The following is a 21821-nucleotide window of genomic DNA, read 5'->3' as shown; positions in this document are numbered from 1 at the left end:
ATGACGATGACTGCATCTGCCAGAGACGCGGAGAATGACTACATGTAGCTTTTGATCATCGTGTGATTCGTGTCGCATCTTTGGTAGGTATCGTGCCAGCAATCCACAGCGCCGTGGCTCTTCCTGTCCCTGCGGCCTGCGGGGCTGATGTCATTCGATTGTTCACTTGCTCACTTGTTCACTCAGTCCATTTGTCCTGCCAGCCAGCTACAAGTAACCACTGGTGACGATGGTGGGTGATAGTCAAGCGGCAATAGGCACATGTATTACCTCCTATTGAGCTGAGACTCGGGAATTTGAGAAGAGAACAGGCAACAAATTGATGACTAAGAATCCAGTTTTTGCTCGGCGATCCTCCTTCTCGGCCCGTACTCGCATCTCAGCCGTATCTAAGGAGTCAGGAGCTCAGTTGCTGTATACCTCTACCTTACCTCAAGGTACAGTAAATACTACATGTAGTAGGTGCACTGTACAATACCTTATGCAGCGTGCACCAGCAACGAACATACACGCGCACCATGACTGCAGACATAGATCCTGAACATGCTGCCAAAGATCGGATTATCAAGCACATGAACAACGACCATCACGACTCGGTAATTCGCTATCTCCAACATTATGCCCGGGTACCGTCCTGGAAGGTGGGAATAAACTGCCCTTGCTATATCATATATAGATATCTGCTGATCGTACACGGAATTTCAGGCGTATGATGGCAAAGTCGTGGACATCAGCATGAGAGCTCTTGAGCTTTCGTGCCACGGCAATACTGTCACACTACCGTTTGTACCTCCGATGGAAACTTGGCGTGAAGCTCGCGAGCGTGTAGTGATCTTCGACAAGGAGTGTGTTGAAGCACTGGGAGTCTCAGATGTCACGGTCAAGCGATACCTGCCGCCTACGGGATCGTACATGGCGCCATTTCTGATCATCCTTGGCACGTTGCTAGTATACAGCCAACGTCACTGGCATGCGGAAGGCCAGCTAGGTGAGAAGCATCTCAACATACTGTATGCAGTCGTGCGCGCAGAGCTAATGATTGCGTGCCTGCCCACTTCTATAGTCGAGCGCGCCTTCGGCTCGACCTTTGCCAGGTTTTCATACTTGATTCAACCATACCTATTTGGTGGCTTGATCTCAATTCACGCTCTCGAGGCACTGGTGTTCGCATACTTCAAACTGGCCAAACATTCTGTTAACGTGAGGTCGCCGATTTGGTGGCTGTGGACGTGAGTGGAAATGGACAAACGATCTAGCATAACTGTGCTAACTTTCATCGAGAGCATCCGTGGTGATTGAGGGACAGTTTGCTTACAGACGATTCGATGACCATGTCCAGATGCAGAGAAAGAAGCAAAAGCATTAGGCTACAATGAATCAGGCAAAGAGGATTGGGGAACGTCTGGGCTGTGCTGACTTAGGTGTACAAGTCGAGCTACGTGTACCTTTAAATGGGCATTTCGGTCTTCCGAAGTATGTTCCAGCCCTTACAACTCAAGTGTGGCACGTCTGCATCAAGCTGCATTGAATGATCCATTTGAACAGCCTCATGTTACAGTGCCGCTTTCTGTGGCTGATCGATCTTGTTGTTCTGTGGCTGCACTCAGGCACTTGCAGGCAGCTTGGGTGATGTGTCCACTACAAGCCTACAACCAGCATATTGTAGCTAGAGGTACCTCCAAGGAGGTACTGCGACAAGAATAGTGCATGGGCGGGCCTGGCCAATCAGTAGAAGAGGTAAAGTAGGGGGAGGGGAGATCGCAAGGGATTAAGGAGTCGAGAAGGTCCACTTGGCGATTCTGGCCGCGGATTATCTAAGATCCGGCATTCGGACTTCCGGCAATCACGACCTCAGTAAGTTAGTCCCGTCTCTGTACATGATCTTTCGTCGTCGCCGTTATAGTGGCCTCTGCGTTGAAGCAGCAGTGAATCGATGTTCGCGCTTGTGGCTTCCTGCGCCTGTGCCCACTTCATCTCGTGGTGAGTCGGGCGACCACCAATGCATTGCCAGGCAGGCTCGATGTAGCGTGGCTGTGACGAGCGGCAGGCGCATGCCTATCAGGAAAACTTACCGTAAGACATCCATCACCCTCGTTCGAAGTCGTTTCACCTCCTGCTGAGATCACCGTCACCTCAATCTTGTAGTGTGACCAGCACTTATACGACCGAGCTGGCTGTCGGGTCCTACAAAGCAACGGCGCCGCCGCCGCCGCCGCCGCCACCACCACCGCCATCACCACCATGGCGTCGACCACCGACAATCCTTTCCTGAACCCGGCTCGGCTGCCTGCGCCTTCAAAGGTTCGCGCACACGCGCGCAAGGTGTCGCGGTCTCCTGTTCGACAAGATGTACGAGAGTTCGATTCCCTCCTTCGCGATCTCTCGCCCACCTCGACGCTTCGCGCCTTCGTGACCGATCCCAACGACAGCGCCGACCTTCTCGTCACCGGCATCAGATCTGCCACCATGTCAGAGCGAGGCTTGGGCGCAAAGGCAGCCCAGACCTGCCTTGACCTGCGCAATTGGACGAGGGAGCTTGAGCACTGGGACTGGCCGGGCACATTCGAGGAACCAAGGCTCGCGCGGAAACAAAAGCAGCTGGTGACACCGGTGGATGGCCGGGATTTCCACAGCTCTGATGGAAGTACCTCGCAACACGATGAAGAGTACTGGGGCAGCTTGCCCGCACGACTGGTGCGTGAATACGAGAGGCGTGCTGACGAGATTGGGCAAGGCCTCGATAACATCGACGTAGAGGAGCTCAAGAGCTATGTACTAAACTCGCACTATCGGCTCAACTCACAGACATCCTTCAGCGGGACTGTTGCGGGCGGAAATAGCAGTACAACCCTAGACTTCAAGAAGTTGGACGACTTCATGGCTTTGGTTACTGCTACTATTCTGCAGGCATTGCCTTTTCTATCGCGCTTAAATCAGCTTCTGGATCTTTGGACGATGCGCTTGATCATACTACGAGAAGCACCACGCTTTCTCTGCGACTTGAAACGAGTCCAGACGGATTTGGAGAATTGCTGGGTAGCGATTGCTCCTTCTCCAGATGATGCAGTTGTAGCAAATGATGGCAAGACATTTACCCGAGCTACCCTGTCGGCCATGAAAGTGAACATTGAAACTCAATTGGGAGTTTTGGGACGTCGATTGGACCGCTTCCTCGATTCTTTGGAGGCCAGAAACGAATGTGTGCCGGACTCTTGGATTGACGACTTCGAGTCATGCGAAGCGAACTATTCTATGTGGGCAGTACAAGCGGAGAGGACCGCTATTCGGGATGAGTGCGGAAGTCAGCTTCGTTCAACGACAGAACGCCACAGCTCAGAGACCTCCCCAAAGTCTTCTATAGACCCCACTGGCATGCTGTCGATTTCTGAAACAGAAGATCCCATATCTGACAATGATGTTGTTCGCAGGCCATCGCAGAGCCTTCGATCCAGTATCGATGAGGCTCAATTGGCCAATTCTCTGCTCATTCACAAATCCATTGCTCCTACCCAGACCGAGGGCGCTGAGCCTAGCGCCAACGAATCGGGGAAGAACACCAGTAGAGCAGTGTCGGCACCCTTCCAGCCGATCGCTATCGGAAATGAGAATGAAGATCAAACGTCTACCGTGGACCCCATCATCAAGAGGTCGGCATCCACGAACTCACAGCCGAAGGATGAGGCGACAGGTTCAGTCGCGGCGAAGCGCGCCGCTTTCATTCGAAATATCGAGCGGAATCAATCTCTTAATAAGTCGACCATGAGCCCCGTCCGGCCTTTCGAGCGCGCCAGCAATGCTTTCACGCGACTATTCTCGAAAGAGAAGATCCCAGAGCAGGTGCTATCAAAGAGGACAACAAGCAAGTTAGCTGACGGTCGGATCCCTTCGGTCGAAAGACGCGCGCTGTCGCCTGTCTCCCTTGCTAGTTCTAGACTCAGCTCCACCATGAGCCCGCGACACTCATTACAATCTGCTGCGGACTCTTCTAAGAGCTCCGTGGAAGATGCTGACGAAACAAAGCCCAGCGAGTCATTAAGCAGAGATTTGCTCCCTACACCCAATGGTAGCTCATCTCAGATCGCTGGTCAGCGCACACAAGATGTGCCTCTCGACGTCAGTCGTCCCCAAGAAACGTTGACACGCAGACCAAGCGGAAGCTTGTCTTCGTCGTTGAATCCGCTCAATGGGGAGAGTTGCGATATGGGCAGTGGACTGGAGACAGCTTCGATGCCCATAGCCACAGATGTATTGGACGGGACTTCAATTGCAAGCCTTCACGAACCAATACATGATGAGCGCAAAGCCGTACGAATATTCAAAGGCGCGAGACGTGTATCATTCCCTCCCTCTCAACGTCTATCATCTGCTGATGTGCCATTTCCGTCGAAGTCCACCGAGTGGACATCCATGCCCAGGTCAGAACGACGCGCATCGGCCTCACCAGCGAGGTCTAGAACTGCATCAGGGGCTGCTATCACGGAGCCGATCGAGAGGGTTCCAATGCCACGTCGCGCAAGCCATTGTGGAATCGATCAGCTTCAGACTAGGCCCATGCAACTTAATTCCGCAGACGCCTTACCGCGAAAGGTACTCAACGATGCAGAGGCAACGACTGGCGAAATCACGAGCAGTCCCAAGGTCAAACGGGCGTCAGTTGCATCCATTGAGGCTTTCTCGCGTTCCGAACTGAAAAGCATCAACGTTCCCAAAAGTTCCCGCCAAAGTAGTGGTTCATCTCGGAATTCACCTCCCGAAACACCTGCGGTGCTTTCGCGAACCCAGTTAGGTCTCCAACAAGACGAGGGAGCGTCTGTAGATGGTGGAGCGACAGCCTTCGGCCCAACGAACTCCTCCACGACGCCAGCGCCACAATGCAATGAGCCTTCGCCCTCTTCGGAACTCCGCACGCCACAAACCACTCGTTCAAACGAGGTGTTGGAGCGAACTTCAGTCTCACCCGAGAGATCAGCGGAATCGCAGCACATCGTAATGAAGAAGCTTCGTAGTGGCAAGCATACTGGCACGCTGAATGATGCGTCTTCAAGCTCCTCGAGCACACAGGCAAACTCACCTGCGACAGCACCGATGCACGCAGACCAGTTCGATCGCCATGTTTCCGAAGTTCTTGAGAGACTTCCCGCACCCATACGCTTCAAGGCAAGAGCTGGCGCCGTGACCCCCGTCGGTCGGGTACGGGGCTTCAGGACGTCGCCTGCGGGTGTTCCGCCCAGAGGCGGAGACATGACGATCGCTCCAGCAGAAGCCTCCCCGAGGAAGGCTCGTACGGCTGCAGATTCCGAGGTGAAGCTGTATCATCTTACCCATAGCAGCAGAGATGATCCCATCAAGCTCTTTGTGCGCTTGGTCGGAGAGGGTGAGCGGGTCATGGTACGGGTGGGTGGGGGTTGGGCAGATTTGGCGAGCTATCTCTATGATTTTGCAAACCATCACGGCAGCCGCACGGTCTCGGAGGGTAGCCTCGAAGTCATTGCCGCACTGCCGACGGCGCCCTCGAGCATCCGCAAGTTTAGTAATCCAGCGGACTATCACAGAGCGAAGACACCCACCACCCCTCGAGACGCCAGACCCGGTAGCAGTGACGAAGATGACACGCCATTGAGACCACGTCCCTTTGCCTCACGTGAGCGCACGGTCAGCGCTGTCCAAGTGCCCCTCGATGCTGCGGCAGCCGCGAACTGCACGCCGAAGTCATCCAAGTCGGGGTCTTCCGACTCGCGGCCTTCCACTGCATGCACCTCGAGACCGTCTAGTAGACAGGGCCCGAGTTCGACCGCGGTGGAGATGGGTCTCTCGGGCCCTTCGAGCGCCGCCAAGCGTGCAGACCTGCCTGCGGAGAAGGCGCGGTGGGTAGAGGGCATGATCACCCGAGCCAAGAAGAGTGCGAGTGCAGAGAAGAACAGGGAGGACAAGGAGAAGTACCTCAGCGAGTTGGGCAAAGTCGGAGGTACACGACGAGTGATTTTTAAATCTGGCACCGGCACCGGCACCGGGGCATTGCACGAGAAGACAAGCAAATAATGCATGTGGGTGTCAAGGGTTGGAAAGAGCAGCAGCATATACACCATCCGGTTTGCACAGATGACGGATGTCATGGCGGAAGACAGTACCTACCTTACTAAATGATACACAGATTCAGAACCAGTCTAGATACCCCCAGCCAATCTTCAGCTACTGATTTTCTCACCCATTATCCACCTACCCAGTGGAGTGGCGAGGATATGCATAATCCGCTCCAGCAACCGGGACGGTGGGCCAGCTAGCTCCACCCCATTGGTGGGCCGTTCCAGGTTTTGGCTGTACCTCCTAGAGGTACTGTGTCTGTCACTCCTCAAAAGTACAGTCGTGTCAAGTGCACACCACTGCTCAGAGGCGCCTTCCTTCCTAGAAAAAGCCCGTCTGTGCCTACCTACCTTATCATGTACTTTACATGACTTCTTGCCCGCACTTCCGACAGCGGCTGTCGGGTTTGGTCGTTGGTCACCTGGCAGTGGCCACACATCCGACGAACATGCACCTGACTGGTCACCATTCCAGCAGCATCAATACTGTAACGTCGTCAACCGACAACGTTATGTACCTAGGTCACTGCGGTTCGCGAAGGTGTGAATGAAATCGTGAATGCGCACTCATCGCAAACGAAGGAAGCCGAATGCCACATTCGCCACAACAGCAGAGTTCCGTGCCCTCGGTTTCCTCTTCATCCCAGCTACTGCTGTCTTCATAGTCCTCGGGAAACGTACTGGTGTTTTCTGGCTGGCTGAGTATGGCAGGACGCGTGGTGTCGAGTGGTCCAGCATCGGACACACTGCTGCTCTCTCCACGGTCATCTGTCTCCTCCGACAGGCGGAAGTCCTTCAGAACCTCGTCCTGTCTCATGAACATGCCTTTGATGTCGCGGCCGTTGGCCGTCTTGCTATTACCTGCAGTCTCTGCCATGTTTGTCGCCGCCAAGTTCACCAGGCTTAAATTCCAGCCCGACTTTTCTGCGTGCAGCTTGCGAAACATGGGGAGAATGTGTTCTCGCACGAGCTTCTCGGACAGCTGATCAATGCTATCGCTGAGATTGAACACAAAGTTCGGCATGGGCGCCGAGTGCGAGATGCGCTTGAACGACCGTATTCTCGTACCATCAGGCTGTAATGGCATGCGCGGCCTCGTCGTGAGACGCAGTGTCCGGGGACGAGCGAGCCATTTCTTCGTCACCATCGGTTTCGGCATGTCCCGTGCGTTCACTGTATCGGCGGGTTCAACATCATCGTCATCAGCGAGCAGATCTACTCTCATCCTGCCAAGGAGACTGCGCCCAAGTCGATCAAACTCCTGGACAAGTTCCGGCATTGTATCTAGGCGTAAGTAGCTGTCTTCGATGGAGATCTGGCTGGGAACATTTCGCGCGGGGCTGACTTCAGTGTCGTCGTCGCCATGGATCTGAAGCAGTCAGCAGAATTGCGGTAAGCGAGTGTGTATCACAACCGACGAATGAGTCCATCTTCAAGCTCCATCGCTAGCATTGTGGTAGCAGGCGCGCGGATACGAGAGCCACAAATCGAGGCAGTACCGTACTTACTAAACTCCAGACCTTGTGACCAATTCCATGTGCAAAGCCAGGGCCCACTAACAGCTTCTCTAAGGTGACTGCGTTGATATTAGGTTGAGCTCGAAATGCTGCAATCGTGACAATGTCCTTGGTGCCCCCATATACTAGACCTTCGTCAATGGCAGCCGGACGTTGCAAATAATGATCGCGCAGCTTTTGAGAGATTTTGAATCCGATACCAGGAATCTTGCCGATGTCGTGGCTATCCAGAAATGTTGTGACGTTGCTTGGTCTGCCATCTCGAGTTATGAGTGGCGGCATTATGGTCGTTTGGCTCTTGGGTTTATGCCTAGAGTATTCGCACGAAAGTTAGAGCCAGTGTCCTCGGTGTCTGTTGCCCAGGTAGACAAGTCTATCTCTGAGCCTAAATTCCCTTGCTTATCTGGTTGCGAATGGCTTTACTCACAAAGTTCCCACGAGCTTGGACAGCAGTTTATTGGTCGCTACGCCTACTGTACAGGTATAGCCCTGCGTGTTCTCGAGGCCGTGCCTGATGCCGTGGACGAGAAGTTAGCACCATTTCACAGAGTGGTCGATGTACAGGGTCTTGCCGATTGAGAATGCCCGTACCGAATATGCAAAGCCAGGTGAGAGCCGATGCGAAGACGGAGAGTCAGATCGTCGGCATCTGCAGGTGCAGCGTAATCCTCGGGATACGTATGCCCTGCAACGGACGTGGCATCGTAGGCGAAACCGCGCGTGGGATCGTCCCGAGACAGCTGAAAGAAGGAATGCCGAAGATCATTCCGGTTGAGCAGGTCCAGGTTATGCTCGACCATGTCGGTGACGTCCAGCCAGACTTCATCGAAGCCCAGTCGCTCCGCTCGATCGCTCCATGAGAAGGAGCGAATGAAGCGAAAGAGTTCGACACTGGCGTCACGGAAGATGGAGAGGTCTTCGCCCAGCTCGATGACCACTTCGGGACACACGCGGCGCGCCTCCTTGACGAGCTGCAGCTTGTGTAGGCCTCTCTCTCGGCCTTTGTAGTTGACGGTCACGATGATTTGCTTCTGCTGTACGGCAAAGGGCACGTTCTTGAGCGCGGGATTCTTGGCTTCATAGACGGACGCGTAGAAGGCGTCGTAATCGAAGTGAATGATCACACGCTCGAGGCTATGCATGACGGACGACGATGCATGGCTTCCAGGATGTTGTGAGATGTGAGATGTGCGATGTGCGATGTGAGAGATGTGAGAATGTGAATTCTGGTGAGGCTCGGAGACGGAGAGGACTTAGCTCGGCTGCTCGGGGGGTGACAAGAAGGGCAATTGTCTTGGCACGGTGGCTTCCCTGTCGCCGCCCATCATCCATGAGACAATGATGAAATGATGCAACGATCAGGATCATCAGGTACGATACCGTAATACCAATTATACCATAAAAGCAACAATTATTAATTATTATTAATTAGGCCTACCGGTCAGGATCCAGTCTAGGGCTCGCAGCCGGTGGGAAAGCAGCGGCCAGCCGGTACAAAGATCCTGGAATTTCATCTGCCTGTTTTGGCTATATATTCCTCCTACCTAGGAAGTAGTACCTCCTACCGGCTCCAGGGTGGTCGGCGCTTAAAGAGCCGTTGCAGCGTTGCTCTATTTCTGTCGTGCGCGTTACGTATAGCCACTAGGCACTACTAACGTCAGGTATGTACTCAAGTACCTCTTTGAAGTTAGGTTGGCGCCCGCTGATGATTTATTATTAACCAAAGTGAGAGAGAGACGGGCAAAGCCTACAGGGAAGGGCAGGGAGCCCCGCCATGATCGTTGCGTTGCGGCGATTGTACTACTCTACTACCTCCTACATGTAGGAGGTACATACCTACCTGATCATCCCCTCCCCTCCATAGGAAAGGTACTTACCTCTTACTTTGACTACGACTCCGACCACCTCTACTACTACCAGGTACTACTATTACTGCCTCCTAAATATTATGAAGCATCATGCTTGCCCTCATGTCTCCACCCACTCTGCCCTTTCACGCCACTCCGGACAGCAATACTATAGCACTCGCCATCCTACCGTCTCCACACATGGCATGCTACAATCATAACAATCACAACAATCACAACAATCACAACACACTCTCGTCGAATCGGCCGTCGGCTGCCAAACGACCGAAACTCTCGTTAAATACAAACAGCGTGCCATCGGTCTTTGGAAGGCCCTCCACCAGCCTTCGACTCGAGAGCTTGTCGACAACATCGCCCACAGCGCGCAACACCTTCCAGAATGCGCACAACTCGCCAGTGCAAGACAGAGAAACGGGTTGCAATCCGGCGTTGCCACCGCTTTCGATACCGACCCGTTACGCTACTAGTGAATCCGCTGCATCCTCGGCTACCACCACGATATCAGTATTATCTATTGATTCCATCTCGAGCGTCGTTCCTTACAAGCTCACCCACAAGACGACGTCAATCTTGATCAATTCGCCCATCCCTCGAGCACCCAAACGAGCACCGTTTGCTCGAGCCCCGACATTTCCAGTTACCAAAAGAGTAGCCTTCAGAGAGCCATTGACAGAGGAGGTGAAGACGACGCATTTCACTCTACGCCATAGCGATGAAGTATCGCCCGAGGCGCCCATATCGACTATTGGTATTCCTCACTCACACTCTCTCACCAAGCAAACCGCAGAGGGGATGAACGATGACCACATTCAGGAGACCCACCATCGCTCCCGTCCGGATTGGCCACATACAGGGGACAAGCGCGAGTCATCAGACGAGGAAGACAGCGAAGATGGTCCCTGCCCTGCCACTCCTGTCGCCGGCAGAAGGAAGAGACAGAGGCAGTGGACCTGGACTCTAGCAAATGTCGACTCGCACAGGACCATCTGCACCCAACGACGCGCGCCAGTGGAAGCGAGCACAAGCGGCGATAGCACGGTCGTCTGTACGCTGTAACGTCGAGGGCTTTGCGGACTTCATGTTCACTCTCTTTCTCTCTCTCTCTCGCTCTCGCTCTCTCTCTCTCTCTCTTTCTCTCGCGCTCTCTCTCTCTCCCCTTCTCTCTCTCTCTCTCCCTCTCTCGTATTCTCTCATGTCGACGATACCAACATGTCATGGCGCTGATGAGCATTGTTAGCACGGTATTGCTCGTGATTCGTGCTTGTACAGAGAGCCTAGCTGAACTTCAGCCAAGTCCTGTGCTGCCTTGTGCTACGTCTTTCTGTACAGTGTACATGTAGTACCCCTGCGTACTACAGGTACTGTGCAGGCCAGGCCTGACATTGGGCACCTGCCCAACGTGCAGCACGACAAGCATTTGGCGAGATGAGGTCACAACGCTCCTTCCCCAGGGCATGCATATGAGTTTCTTGTGGGACAGCAAGTCGTTCGGTCTGGAACCAAGTGCCTCCGCGCGGTGTGCACATGGATTTACCGACATGCCCAGAGCAAGACAGCGTTGCATAGCCATCTCTGGAGGACCCCTTGCCACAGTTTCCAGACAGGCAAGAGCCCGAAGAAGCTATTTTGACGTTACTGTTGGCCCAGAAGCCACTGGATGTGGCCAGAGAGCTCAAAGAGAAGGCTGCCGGCCGAAAGAGACAAAGTTGTCCAAGGCTGCCCACGAGAAAAAGAAGAGACCGAAAGTCAGAGGCATAGCCAGCTGGTACAGCGAATGCAGAGCGGAGCCTTGCAGGGTCTGTTGGGCGGAGGCGGCATCCGCTCTGTAGGGGGAATGATTGGCTTAGGCCAGTGGTGAAGTAAGTCATGTAGGGCAGAGAGTGCCTTAGTATTGGAGACATTGCTAGAGTAGGAGCCGACGACGCTTCTCGGTGCATTGATTGGTAGCGGCGTCGGCGCAGTTTATGTTCCGTGGATAAGCGTAGGAAGGACAGTGTACACTCACAAAAGAGCGCTGGGAGGACGCATCGCCGGGAGAGGCTGTTGACGCCCTTGAACAGGAATAATAAACTGATACTGCATCACCTCTGGCCCGGCCATGGCCAAGCTCGAAGATGTCGCGCACCAAACATCGAGGTTTGACCAAACAGCCAGCTAGGCGATGGATGGCTCTTGGTCCAATGCCGGCAACATGTAGTTGGACAGCGACATGCAGTATAATGTAGTGTTGTGCAAGAAGTGCTGCTGCTGCAAGTTGGACTCTTCTCATATGGGGCCGTCTCAACATTGTGTCAGATTTGGACATACATCACGGATCCCCAACGGCCGATCCAGGAACGACCTACTACTTTCCGAACACAACGCAAATGCACCTGTGGACCAATGAGACCTGCTTCGAATGTCTTGCCGCCTGTATACCCCATTTTACTGAAGTGTCGCAGGGCTGGGATTGCCTTCACATTGTTCCTACATCGAGCAGGCCGATCGGCTCCATGCAGTGTAGGTACACATTTTCAATTACATTTACATATATATATATACTTATATCAGCTTACTACATACAGCTTCCCAAGTTGCAGGGTCAATCGATATTTACAGTACCATAGCATAGCCCTGCAAGTTTGCATTCGCTGCGATGTTCAAACGTCAACATCAAAGTGGTGTCTGCACCTGGGTCGTTACGCATCCATTTTTGTCAGTCCACTTTTACTGTCTGTCGTTGACATTGCTGTCTGCTCTCTTGCCCCTTCTCTCCTTTGCTCTCTCGCTCGCTCGCTCTTCCCCCTCCTACAGATGCAATGAAGCCTACCACTACGCTAACTCTACTAGCGGTCTATGCCACGACCAGCCACGCATGGGGCACATACGACAGTAGTGACGATGGCAGTACCAGCAGTACCAGCAGCAACCCGTACTCCAGTAGCAGCGGAAGCGATAGCAGTAGTGACTACAACGACAGCAGCTTCAGCTACTTCTATGGATTCTCTCTTTCTTCGAACCACAAGAAACTGGTCGCACATGCGGTGCTCGCCACCTTTGCCTTTGGATTTCTTTTCCCCGCTGGTGGCATGTTAATGTATGTATTCCGGCATGCATGCATAAAACTGTCAATGCGAGGGATACAGTACTGACCTCTGCACTTATTTTGCTTTCTTTTCCACAGCCGACTTGGAAACTTCCGTGGTCTCTGGATCGTCCATGGCTTGTGCCAATTGTTCGCGTACATTACATATATTGCCGCCGTTGGGCTCGGATTGTTCGTGAGTGCTTCCCTCTCTCCCTCTCTCCCTCTCTCCCATACCCCGACATGCAGGATAATTAAACGAGAAAAGAAAGCACATTGCTAACAATCATTATCGTGCCATCGATGCAGCTTGTACGCAACAGCCCACGAGACACCATCCATGACCCTCACCCCATCATCGGACTCATCCTCTTAGCCGTCATCTTCTTCCAGCCCTTCTTCGGCCTCATGCATCATCTCCTCTTCAAACGACACCTGCGGCGAACCATATGGAGCTATGCACATCTCTGGCTGGGACGGATTGTCATCACGCTCGGCATCATCAATGGAGGACTCGGGTTGCGACTGGCGCGAAAATTTCCCCTAGGGCCTCCCAGTCGAGGTGCGATGATTGGATATGGAATTGCAGCGGGTTTCATGTGGCTGTTGTATGTGCTTGCTGTGCTTCTGGGTGAGAGGAAGAGGAGGAGAGTGAGAAGGTCAGCGGCGCAGATGAGAGGTGGTGTGGGAAAGGATGATACGAGCAGTCATCAAAGCAGTAGCCACAACACAGGTGAGGCTTGATGAAAATCATCACCACCCTCCTGGAGATGCAGATTTCGATCGGCTTGCGTTTGTTATTCCCGGCGCATTGATCGTACCTGTCTACAGTTCGAGAATAGAATTATTATGTCATCCTCTCTCCACGTCTCCAGACGACCACGGCACGGACACAGGCGAGGAAAATGTGGAGGAGAGAGGCCGATCTCGGGGCCCTCGGTTGTCTCCCATGAGACGGGAAGTTTAAAGTGATTATTCCCCCAAGGTTGACGTATTATTCCCAGAGGCGCATCGACGTCGATGCGGCGGTGCGTAGGTGGTAGACTTCCCTCGAAGTAGTATAAAGCATTCGAGCATCATGTCGACCACCGTCTCTCTTCATCGCATCGCTAGACTATCGCGTCTCCCGCCCTGCTCTGCAACAACGCCCAAGCACCGCTCCGCTCCGCACCCACTCCTCCCACTTCTCCCACTCCTCCTCCTCCTCCCAGATCAACGATAGCCCTCTGTGATCGCACATGCGGCCGTAGACCCATCATCCCTCATGGCGACTTCCATGCGACTCACGCAAACCGCTCGCACGGCGTCGCACCGCTCGACGAGATGCTTCTCCAGCACTGCGCGGAGGGCTGCTGGCTACGACGACACGGTGCATCATCTCAAGATTGGCAAGCATACCCGCGTCATGTACCAGGGCTTCACCGGCCGAGTTGCGACGGGAAACGCAAAAGATAGCTTGGCATATGGCACCAACATTGTGGGCGGTGTCACCCCCGGCAAGCATGGCGAGCACATTGGCCTCCCTCTCCTGCCGGACATGAGAACGGCCAAAGAACAGCTCAAGCCCGATGCCACTGCTGTCTTCGTTGCAGCTTCACAATGTGCCCAAGCCATTGAAGATGCCATTGAGGCAGAAATCCCGCTCATTGTTTCCGTGGCGGAGCACATTCCGGTTCATGATATGCTGAGGGTGAGGTAGCAGAGTGAATGGAACCGTTTCATGGGAAAATCCACTGATCCCAGTAGTAGGTCGCAAGCATTTTAAAGACGCAGTCCAAGTCCAGACTGGTAGGTGCCAATGCGCCGGGAATCATCGCACCGATTGGCTTCTGTCGAATCGGATTCCAGCCTCTGCCTACCTTTGCACCGGGACACATTGGCATTGCTGCCAAGTCCGGCACGCTCTCATACGAAGCAGTAGCATCCATCACTCGGTCAGGCCTTGGTCAGAGTCTAGTGATTGGCATGGGCGGCGACATTGTCGCCGGCACTAACCTTGTGGATGCTCTGAAGGTGTTCGAGAAGGACGACGAAACAGAAGGCATTGTGCTAATCGGAGAAGTCGGTGGGAGGGCAGAAGAAGATGCGGCAGACTGGATCAAGGACTATCACTCGAGAGTGAAGAATCCCAAGCCGATTGCAGCACTGGTCGGTGGCAAGTGCGCTAGAGCCAACACAATCATGGGCCACGCCGGTGCTTGGGCGGCTCGTGGCGAGAACGACTCCCACCAGAAGTATAGTGTGTTACAAGAAGCGGGAGCACGAATGGTGGACCATCCCGAGAACTTTGGCGGTGTCATGAAGACACTTCTTTCCCAAAGTGGACGCGACGTGAACAAAATCCAACAGAACGCGCGAGCAACTCAACAGCGCGGCTACCACACTCTCCGCCGCCATGCACCTGCACGCTCCTCTACCCGTCCCGCGCTGCGACAGCAGCAACACCAACAACAACAACGCGGACTACACCTTGCTCCTGACTTGGCTCCTGGCCCGCTCAACCCTTACCTGTCCACAGTCTCTGGCTTATCACTCTCACGGGACGGGGCGCCCCAAGATGGCTGCTATATTGGCATCATCGTCGACCGAACAGAACGATGTCCTTGCATTGCCGTGGCACCTACCGCCGATCCATCTGCAGTCGATGCTCGTGTAAAGCGCTTCCCGTATGACTGGCAAGCTGGTCCTTCCGAGTCTACAATTCGCTCCGCAATTGAACATCTGCAAATCGGCTCTCATCACACTGCGAAACAACAAATGACCCAGCTCATTGTCGCACTCGCGAAAATGTACAAGGAAAAGGAAGCGATTATTCTGTCGGGCTGCGTCTCTGTCAATGACTCTGCCAACCTCGTGCTCCACCAGCCGTCTCTCACTCTCATGTTCGACGACGCAGCGTATCGAAGTACCAAGCGTCAGGAAGACATCCATCGCCTGAGGCAAAAGGACACCGAAGTGCCGGAAGAGGTCGAGGCCGAGCAAGACGGCATCGTCTATGTCAAGTTTGATGACCCAGAAGCCACCATTGGGACCTTGGTCAACGGCGCAGGACTGGCGATGAACACGGTCGATGCGCTCAAGCTACAAGGAGGCCGCGCGACCAACTTTCTCGATACTGGCGGCAAAGCCACCTCGGAAACGGTCAAGAAGAGTTTCCAACTCATCCTCCAAGATCCGCGAGTCAAGGTCATTTTCGTCAACATCTTTGGCGGCCTGACCGATGGCGGTATGATTGCCAACGGCATCTTGCTGGCCTTTAAAGAGGTGGACATGAGGAATATACCCGTAGTGGTGAGAATACGCGGAACCAACGAAGCGGTGGGACAACGGACGATTGCCGAATCTGGACTGGGACTGGACGCCTTTGACAAATTTGAAGATGCTGCGAAGCGCGTAATTGAGCTTGCTAACTCGTCGTCGTGATTATTCCATCAAGCTGGTCTCCCCCCAAAAAAGAGCAGCGTAGACAATGGACGATGATGTTTCAGGTGCTTCCAAGCAATCGTGCTCTCTCCCTCTCCCCCTCTCATTCTCTCTCTCCCTGCACAGTAATATGGTCGGCTCTGACGAGCGACGACGCTGGCCAGGTTCATACCCAACCCCTCTGCGCGTCCATCGCAATTTTGTTTATATCTATATGGTGCTTCCTACTCAGAAACTCCCGTCGCCATGCATGCTACATTAACTAAACACAGGATGCCCCCCAGAGCGCTAGCGGGCATCATATCACTACATTCTTCTGGTCTGTACCACACGTGACGCTGGCCTGCACGTGCAGTCGAGATTTGGATTTTTGGAGCCTAATGCATTTCTACCTTATTCACATGTTCAAACGCCAGTGTCATCCTGTTCTTTCGTGACCTTTTTGGAAGAGGAAGTAGGCTCGCCGCTATTAGGCCCTGCAGGATAGACTGGTGTGGTATCATTTCGTTGGCTGGGAGGCTGTTGCGCTTCTACGCTGACCACAATCCCATCCTGTTTCGACGTCTCGGGGTGTGTATCGAGGCGATACTCCTTACTTAGGTCGCTTTTAGATCTGTCACGTCCGAAGCGGAGGCTTTCGCTATCGCCTTCTCTGCGCTCAATAGGCGACCAGCCGCCAGCGATCGAACCAGCCACGATACCAGCCATGGCGGCCCCAGCAAAAGCCGAGTTGGATCGGGACCGGCCACGTCGACGTCGTGAATCTGGTGTAGGAGGAGCGAGAGAGTGGCCGTCTTGTTGATCCTCGACTTCGTTGTTCGGAGTTCTGGGCAGACTGGAGCTTGCTCGGCTACGGCTCGGACTACGGCTGTGCATGAATGTTTGCTTGGGATGAGTGACTGCGAATCGCATGCTGTTGATACGGCCACCCTTGTACTTCTTGAGCCAGGCCAACTCCTCTTTGATCTCATACAATGCCTGATTGAACTCGAACGGATTCTGACCACCTTCCTCATCAGTCACCATGAGTTTCTGCTCTTGTCGCTTGCGGGCCCAATTCTTGATGAACGGTGGAACCATTTGCGTAGCGACTTCGTCTGGGAACAGGCGGATAATCACACCGATGGGAAGCGAGAGCGCACCCAGGACCAGTGCGATGCCCCACTGAGTGCCGGTCTGGCGCTCAGCATTGAACGCATCCCAACCACCCACGAAAATGATCAGGACCTGGCCACCGATCATGACCAAGAAGATGCCCACGAAGAACAAATTGCGTGTCAGACCCTCGAAGACATTGAAGCGGTTGTCGAGACGCCGGTTATTGAGGGCATTGAAAATCTGCATCCAGGTAAAGGTATTGAAGACCAGAGTCTGGTGCTGTCTGTGCTCGAGCTCTCCAGTGTAGTTCAGAATGCTAGCGCCGGCAAAGTATAGAATGAGCGTGACGGTGAGCTGGTAAATCGCTTGACCAATAATCATCTTCCACATTGTGACTGAGAACAGCGGCGCCGACTTGGGATCTGGCTTGCGGTTGAGGATTTGTCGACTGGGCGGATCCGTGGCCAGAGCAAGCGCAGCCATGGTGTCCATAATCAGGTTGATCCATAGCAGTTGCACTGCGGTCAGAACAGATTCCTCGTCCTCATTGGACACTGCGCTGATGAACGCCAGCAGGACAGCGGTGATGTTCACAGTGATTTGAAACTGCAAGAACTTCCTCACGGCGTCATTGACAGCACGACCCCACATGAGGGCTTTGACAATCGACGCAAAATTGTCGTCCATCAGAATGATGTCGGACGCCTCCTTTGCCACTTCGGTACCAGCAATGTTCATGGCAAAACCGACATCTGCAGCTTTGAGAGCGGGTGCATCATTGGTACCATCACCTGTGACGGCGACGGTTTCGCCCATCTCCTTCAGACGCTTGACCAGCGTCTTTTTGTCATCCGGCGAGGAACGTGCGAGCACTTGGAGCTTCGGGATGATGGAGCGCTGCTCATGCTTGCTCATTCTTCGAAAGTCGGGCCCCTCGAGGGCGAGCCCACCAGCGGTGAAGATACCACACTCTGTGGCGATGGCTTTCGCAGTCAGAATGTTGTCACCAGTGACCATGCGGGGGAATACTCCGGCCATGATACAGTCCCTCACAGCCTCTGGTACGCCAGCTCGCAGAGGATCCTGAATGCCGACGATACCAAGAAATGTCATGTGCTTGCAAATGTCTTCGATCACGGCCTGAGTCTTTTCGTCTTCGGAGCGCCGCACGTTACGAGGCGGCCATGACTCCACATCGAAATCCCGATAGATGAAACCGATGGTGCGAAGCGAGCGAGAGGCGTATGTGTCGATGAGCGCCTCGAGAGTCTGTTTGTTATCCGCGGTCATGTTGGTGGGCTCAATGCTCTGCGTTGGGTCGCGGATAATGGTCTGACAGTGCCGAAGCATTATCTCGCTGGCGCCTTTGACAATCAATCGGAAGCCCTTGCTGTCCTTGCGCTTGATGACCATGGCCATGAACTTGCGGCCCGAATCAAAAGGGATCACCTGCACAATGTCGGCATTGCTGCGCTCCGTCGCGATGCGATCCATGCCAAGGAAGTCTCGTGCAAAGTCCAAGAGAGCCGTTTCGGTCTTGGATCCCACAAACACCTGTTTGCCGTCCTCTGTCGCCTCGAAGGCTGTGGAGTTGATGGCAATGCTATCTTTCCACAATTGCTTCATGGGCTCCGAAAGAGTCTTGATGAACTCGGCTGTCGTCACATTACCGAGCTCGTCGCGTACGTCTTCTGCCTTGGAGTCATCGGCACCAGCACCAGCACGACTACTGAATCTACTAGAAGTCCCCACCGTGCCAGCAACAACAGTCATGACGTTCTGAGTGAGAGTGCCCGTTTTGTCGGAACAGACGGTAGTGGCATTGCCCATGGTCTCGCACGAACGCAGTACACGCACCAAATTATTGTCTTTCAGCATGCGTTTGGTGGCATATGCCAAGGATAGCGTGACAGCGAGGGGCAGGCCTTCCGGCACCGCCACAACGACGATCGTGACGGCGGTAATGAGGATGGTCATGAATTGCTGACCCTTGGCTGCAGGTGTTCGATCGTTGTTGGGCAACTGAGCAAGGAATTTGATGAGCAGTATGACGAAGAGCAGCAGTGCGGCAGCACTGCCCAGCTTTGCGATGTACTCGGCAAGCTTGTTCAGCTTCGCCTGGAGCGGCGTTGCATCGTTGCTCTCATGAAGGGAGAGCATCGTCTTTCCGTACGTCGAGTTGGTGCCCACTGCAGTGACCAGCATACGCCCCACGCCCTCTGTGACCTTGCCGCCGGATATCATGAAGGGATCTAGCTTCTTGAGGGGCTCATGGGCTTCCATTGCTCGATAGACGTCGTCCGCCGGGGTTTTCTTCATCACGTCCGACTCTCCCGTGGCGGAGGACTCGTCGCACTTGACGCTGTGGCCAGAGATGAAGATGCCATCCACGGGCAAGATGTCTCCGGGCTCCACTAACAGGACATCTCCCACCAATACCGCCTGAACATCGATTTCTTGCGTTGTACCAGATCGGACGACCTTGACGTTACGAGCTTCCTTCTTCTTGTTCAACTTGGCAAACTGGCGTTCTTTTTGCCAATCGTTGATCGCGCCGACCAAGACGACGACGGTAATGGCCACGATGATTGCGACACCCTCAATCCACTCGACGCCGCCGTACGCAATGGCCTGATATATACCCAGTGATAGTGCAATGACGGCCGCGACACTCAGAACAATCAACACTTTGTCATTGTATGCCATCCACATCAGCTCGAATATGTTCTTAATTCTCTTCTCGGGCAATTTATTCTCGTTGAAAATGCGTTTGCGGTCACCAAAGGCCCCCGAGGGCACTTCCACATCACCTCTGGCCATTTCCGGTTCTTCCTCGACGGCGGTCTTGTCCGACGCAGGGCTAGCCACGTGCACCGCGTCCTCAAACGCCACGGCACCTTGGAGGCTGTTCTCCTCGACACTGAGACCGCTGTTGCGACTGGTTCGCAATCCCTTCTCGAGACCAGCTAGTCCTCCCAGGGCGTGAAAAGCACCGAGGCTCTTCGGATTCAACAGCTTCGACATGTGTCCCGGTGCAAAGGCAAAGGGGTTCCTTTCGCGAGAGAAGTCGTCTTCAGTGCCAGGATCCGGAATCAGGGCTTCTTCGTCAGACAATACGGCACGTTCTTCATCATGGTTGGGTTTCGCGCCGAAGGCTTTCGGAGCCTCGGACGGCGACTGTGTGTTGACATAGGTGAATTCGGAGGTCGAAGATGTCTCTGCCGTGTCGACACTACCTCCCCGGCTACGGCCAGATGGCACAGACAGGAAACCTCCGGGCGGTCCCCACTGCTGCGGAGACGACACATTGTGCGGGCTCGTGGGCCTCGAGTCCCTACTCTCGAAGCTCTGTTTGCCGTGAAGATCTGGTGTGGCAGCTTGACTTCGTGCCAGCGGACGCAAGTTTGAAGCAGCATTGCCGTTACCATTGCCACTGTCATTCTCCGCAGCCGCGTCCATCATGCCCTCGTTGTTGCCCGGTCGAGCCGTATCATCGTTCGATCGACGGACGGCAGACGTGTCAATAGTGATTGTGGGCGCCCTAGGTCTTCCTTTCGAGGTGTCTGCAGACGTACCCGGGGGCACATGATCGGAAGGGCCCTCAGCCATGGTGGAGTAGCGGAGGGAGAGAAGTGGTAGCAGAGGCGGCCAGTGGGTGAGGTGTGGCGCGCGGAAGGATGGCGTCTAAGATGCACGTCCGCTAAACATGTGCAGTAGCTTGGAGACGCACCGGCGTGGAGGTGGCACCAATGTGCGCGGTGGGGGGGCAACTGGAGATGCTGCGGGCAGGCAGGCAGGCAGGCAGGCAGGCAGGCAGGCAGGCAGGCGGGAGGGAGAGAGGATGTTAGGTCGGGTGAGGTAGGCAGGTAGGTAAGGTAGCTTGATATCGGTGCAGGTGCAGGCTGAGGTTGGTGGTGGCGGTGGTGGCGGTGGAGGAGGAGGAGGAGGAGGAAGAGGAAGAGGCGGCGATGGTGGTAGTGGTGGTGGTGGTGGAGGTGGACGGGAGGTCGTCGCGTGCCTGCTGGGTTGAGTGCGTGGCGCGGTCTTGCACAGTCGGTCGCAACGGGGAGGGAGAGGGACACGAGAAGGCAGAGGCGAACTACATGTACCCTATGCGACGGCAGCAGGAGTAGGAGCAGCAGCAAGAGGAGAGGAGGAAGGCGTGAAGCGGAGAGCAATGGCGATGCTGTTGTCCGGGTTGTCCATGCGGCCGGGCAGCTACGATAGCGTGGTGTAGAGTGGGTGGTGAAGTGAGGAGGAGGAGGAGGAGGAGGAGGAGGAGGAGGAGGAGGACATGTGGTGAGTAGCTGTTGTGTATGTGTGTGAGTAGCTAAGGTCCCTGGTAGTAAAGTAGTTGGTGGTGATGAATAGGCGAGCGGTGCCCGTGTTCAGTAGTGTAGACGGGTAAAGTACATGCACCATGTAGAGGTCAGGTAGGAGGTAGGTAAATGTAGAGTCGAGGAGGTCAAGACTCTAGCCTCCAACCTACTAAGCTCTACCCATGTCCATCCAATGCTTGCTCTTGCTTTGTTTCTTTGCCCCAAGCCCCGCCAAGCACTTTGAGGCTGTGCAAACTCTCTCTTTCTGCTTTTCTTTTTCACTTTCCGTTTCTCTTTTGCCCTTTCTGTTTCTCTCTCTCTCTCTCTCTCTCCTGTCCCGTTCCTCGTATAAGGGAGGTACATGTAGGTATCATCATACCTACCAGGTATGTACTCATACATGTACATCGACATGTCAGTATAGGTATAGTACCTTAGGCACATGTATCAAC

General features: G+C 54.2%; 5 protein-coding genes across 5 annotated transcripts; 3 read left to right on the top strand and 2 right to left on the bottom strand.

Moving 5' to 3' along the window:
- The first annotated feature begins 442 nt into the window (after positions 1-442).
- SEPMUDRAFT_146187 (uncharacterized protein) lies at positions 443-1543 on the top strand. The gene is made up of 4 exons (XM_016903506.1): positions 443-641; positions 706-988; positions 1064-1229; positions 1282-1543. The coding sequence occupies exons 1-4, from the start codon at positions 519-521 to the stop codon at positions 1364-1366; spliced, it is 657 nt and encodes a 218-aa protein (XP_016765213.1). The 5' UTR covers positions 443-518; the 3' UTR covers positions 1367-1543.
- A 656-nt stretch (positions 1544-2199) lies between these two features.
- SEPMUDRAFT_146186 (uncharacterized protein) lies at positions 2200-6163 on the top strand. The gene has a single exon (XM_016903505.1). It carries the CDS (start codon positions 2242-2244, stop codon positions 6037-6039), a length of 3798 nt encoding a protein of 1265 aa, XP_016765212.1. The 5' UTR covers positions 2200-2241; the 3' UTR covers positions 6040-6163.
- Positions 6164-6205: 42 nt separating this feature from the next.
- On the bottom strand, positions 6206-8765 carry SEPMUDRAFT_146185 (DNA/RNA polymerase). Its single transcript, XM_016903504.1, has 4 exons — positions 8189-8765; positions 8025-8108; positions 7589-7907; positions 6206-7449 (listed from the first exon to the last, which is right to left on the bottom strand). Exons 1-4 carry the CDS (start codon positions 8737-8739, stop codon positions 6604-6606), a joined length of 1800 nt encoding a protein of 599 aa, XP_016765211.1. The 5' UTR covers positions 8740-8765; the 3' UTR covers positions 6206-6603.
- Positions 8766-9243: 478 nt separating this feature from the next.
- SEPMUDRAFT_153143 (uncharacterized protein) lies at positions 9244-21294 on the top strand. Its single transcript, XM_016907501.1, has 9 exons — positions 9244-9258; positions 9324-10510; positions 10840-11261; positions 11691-11964; positions 12259-12541; positions 12629-12725; positions 12839-13262; positions 13780-14219; positions 14279-21294. The coding sequence occupies exons 2-9, from the start codon at positions 9556-9558 to the stop codon at positions 15950-15952; spliced, it is 4569 nt and encodes a 1522-aa protein (XP_016765209.1). The 5' UTR covers positions 9244-9258; positions 9324-9555; the 3' UTR covers positions 15953-21294.
- SEPMUDRAFT_122499 (calcium-translocating P-type ATPase) lies at positions 13646-21294 on the bottom strand. The gene is made up of 2 exons (XM_016901773.1): positions 14279-21294; positions 13646-14219 (listed from the first exon to the last, which is right to left on the bottom strand). Exon 1 carries the CDS (start codon positions 20657-20659, stop codon positions 16358-16360), a length of 4302 nt encoding a protein of 1433 aa, XP_016765210.1. The 5' UTR covers positions 20660-21294; the 3' UTR covers positions 13646-14219; positions 14279-16357.
- Positions 21295-21821: the final 527 nt, after the last annotated feature.

This window comes from Sphaerulina musiva, assembly GCF_000320565.1.
Source record: "Sphaerulina musiva SO2202 unplaced genomic scaffold SEPMUscaffold_1, whole genome shotgun sequence".
NCBI lineage: Eukaryota > Fungi > Ascomycota > Dothideomycetes > Mycosphaerellales > Mycosphaerellaceae > Sphaerulina > Sphaerulina musiva.
The sequence above is the reverse complement of the archived record's forward strand: the minus strand, read 5'-3'. Positions and strand labels throughout refer to the sequence as shown.